Source organism: Pyrus communis, chromosome 1 (assembly GCF_963583255.1).
Source record: "Pyrus communis chromosome 1, drPyrComm1.1, whole genome shotgun sequence".
NCBI lineage: Eukaryota > Viridiplantae > Streptophyta > Magnoliopsida > Rosales > Rosaceae > Pyrus > Pyrus communis.
The window spans coordinates 28,564,188-28,566,529 of record NC_084803.1 but is presented as its reverse complement, the minus strand read 5'-3'; the positions used below and the strand labels follow the sequence as shown (position 1 = coordinate 28,566,529).

The following is a 2,342-nucleotide window of genomic DNA, read 5'->3' as shown; positions in this document are numbered from 1 at the left end:
AGCATCATTCAAGGTCCAGGATGCATAATAGATGACATTTGGCTGCTTGTTCTTCCTTTGGCCTAAAACGGCTCCTAATGCATAATCCAAGGCATCGCAGATAAGCTCAAAAGGAAGGCTCCAATTTGGTGGAATAATGATGGGGGCCGAAGTGAGCATTTCCTTGAGGTGTTTGAAGGCCTTCTCACACTCCTCATCGAACTTGAATGGCACATCCTTTTGGAGAAGTCGGCAAAAGGGGTTGGAGATTTTTGAAAAGTCCTTGATGAATCGCCTATAGAATCCTGCATGTCCAAGAAAAGAACGAACCTCTCTAACCGAAGTAGGAGAGGGTAAGTAGCGTACAAGATCTATTTTTTATTTATCAACTTCAATCTCTTTGGCCGAAATTATATGCCCTAAAACTATGCCTTGTTTTACCATGAAATGACATTTTTCCCAATTTAAAACAAGATTAGTTTCAATGCATCATTCTAAGATTAAAGTGAGATTATGTAAGCAATCGTCAAACGAATCTCCAAATTATTTTCTCAACAAAATCTGAAAATCTGAAAATATACTTAAAAACTTCAATTATTTTCTCAACAAAATCTGAAAATATACTTACCATGCATCTTTGAAAGGTGGCCAGTGCATTGCATAAACCGAATGGCATGCGACGATAAGCAAAAGTACCAAAAGGGCACGTGACAGTGGTCTTTTCTTGGTCATCTGGAGCAATGACAATTTGATTATATCCATCAAGAAAACAATAAAAAGAATGACCGGCTAACCTTTCAAGCATTTGATCAATGAACGGCAAAGGGAAGTGGTCCTTCCTTGTGGTGGTGTTGAGCTTCCTATAATCGATGCAAACTCTCCAACCTGTTTGGATGCGTGTTGGCACAAGCTCATTCTCAGCATTCTTCACCACCGTCACTCTGGATTTCTTTAGCACTACTTGAATTGGTGAAACCCAACGGCTATCCGAGATAGGATAAATCACTCCGCAATCAAGTAATTTGATAACCTCCTTCTTCACAACTTCCATCATTGGAGGGTTGAGCTGACATTGAGCCTCTCGAGTTGGTTTAGCCCCCTCCTCTAGAAGTATGCGATGCATGCATGTTGTAGGGCTAATTCCCTTAATATCGGCCAAGGTTCATCCTATGGTTGTTTTGTGCTCTTTCAACACTCGAACCAATTTCTCCTCCTCCATTGTCGTGAGTGATGAAGAAACAATGACGGGCGACGTTTCTTTGTCTCCCAAATAGACATACTTCAAGTGACTTGGCAATGGTTTAAGTTCAAGAACGGGTGCCTGAATCACTGAAGGTAATAACTTGTTAGTAGAAACAGGAATTGAAATTGGGTTTGGGGGCTTACTTTGATATTGTGGCAATGATTCAAGTGAAGCCACCATCTCGGCAATGCCATCATCATGCACGGCCATATTTGGTTCTATACCCATTCCTTCGGCAATTGTGGTTTCAAGTGGGTCTTTGTCCAATGAATCAAGAAAATCCTGCGCCAATGACTCAAGTATATCAATAGAGAAACAAGAATGATCGTCATTAGGATATTTAATAGTTTCAGAAAGATTGAAATCAATAACGTCCCCATCAAATTCCATCATTAAAGTTCCTTTGAACACGTCGATCTTGGTGCGGGCTGTTTTCATGAAAGGTCTCCCAAGTAGGATCGGCAATGGTGTAGAATGGGATGAATCCTCCATGTCAAGCACGTAAAAGTCCACCGGAAAGATCAAATTGTTAACCTGCACCAACATATCTTCCAAAACTCCTTTTGGATAGGCATTAGAACGATCGACCAATTGAATAATCACACCATCGTTTTTAAGTTCTCCCAAGTTCATAGATGCATAAATGGAGTAAGGCATGACATTAATTGAAGCTCCTAAATCTAGCATAGCATATTCAAATTTAGTATTTCCAATAACACGAGGAATTGTAAAACTACCCGGATCTTTGCATTTAGGTGGTAGTTTTCTTTGTAACACTGCCGAAACATTCTCACTTACCTGGACCACCTCTTTGTTCGAAATCCTCTTCCTTGTGGTGCAAAGCTCTTTCAAAAATTTCGCATACTTAGGAACTTGCTTAATTGCATCAAGGAGCGGAATATTGACTTGAACTTTCCTAAAGGTTTCTAGAATGTCCTTCTCATTCTCTTCTTTCTTTGATTGCCTAAATCTGCTAGGGAAGGGCACATTTAGTGGAATAAAACTTGACAAAGTCGAATTTGGACTTACCTTAAGGGTGTTGGACGGTTTTGGGGTGGTAGATGGTCGCGGCAAGGTTTGTTCGACCCTTGCCGTGGCCTTTGTGCCTTGTTCCTTCTCT

The 2,342-nt window shown here is 40.6% G+C and overlaps 1 protein-coding gene across 1 annotated transcript; it reads right to left on the bottom strand.

Moving 5' to 3' along the window:
* Positions 1 to 1,141: 1,141 nt before the first annotated feature.
* On the bottom strand, positions 1,142 to 1,879 carry LOC137725724 (uncharacterized). Its single transcript, XM_068464496.1, has one exon. It carries the CDS (start codon positions 1,877 to 1,879, stop codon positions 1,142 to 1,144), a length of 738 nt encoding a protein of 245 aa, XP_068320597.1.
* Between the last annotated feature and the right edge of the window lie 463 nt (positions 1,880 to 2,342).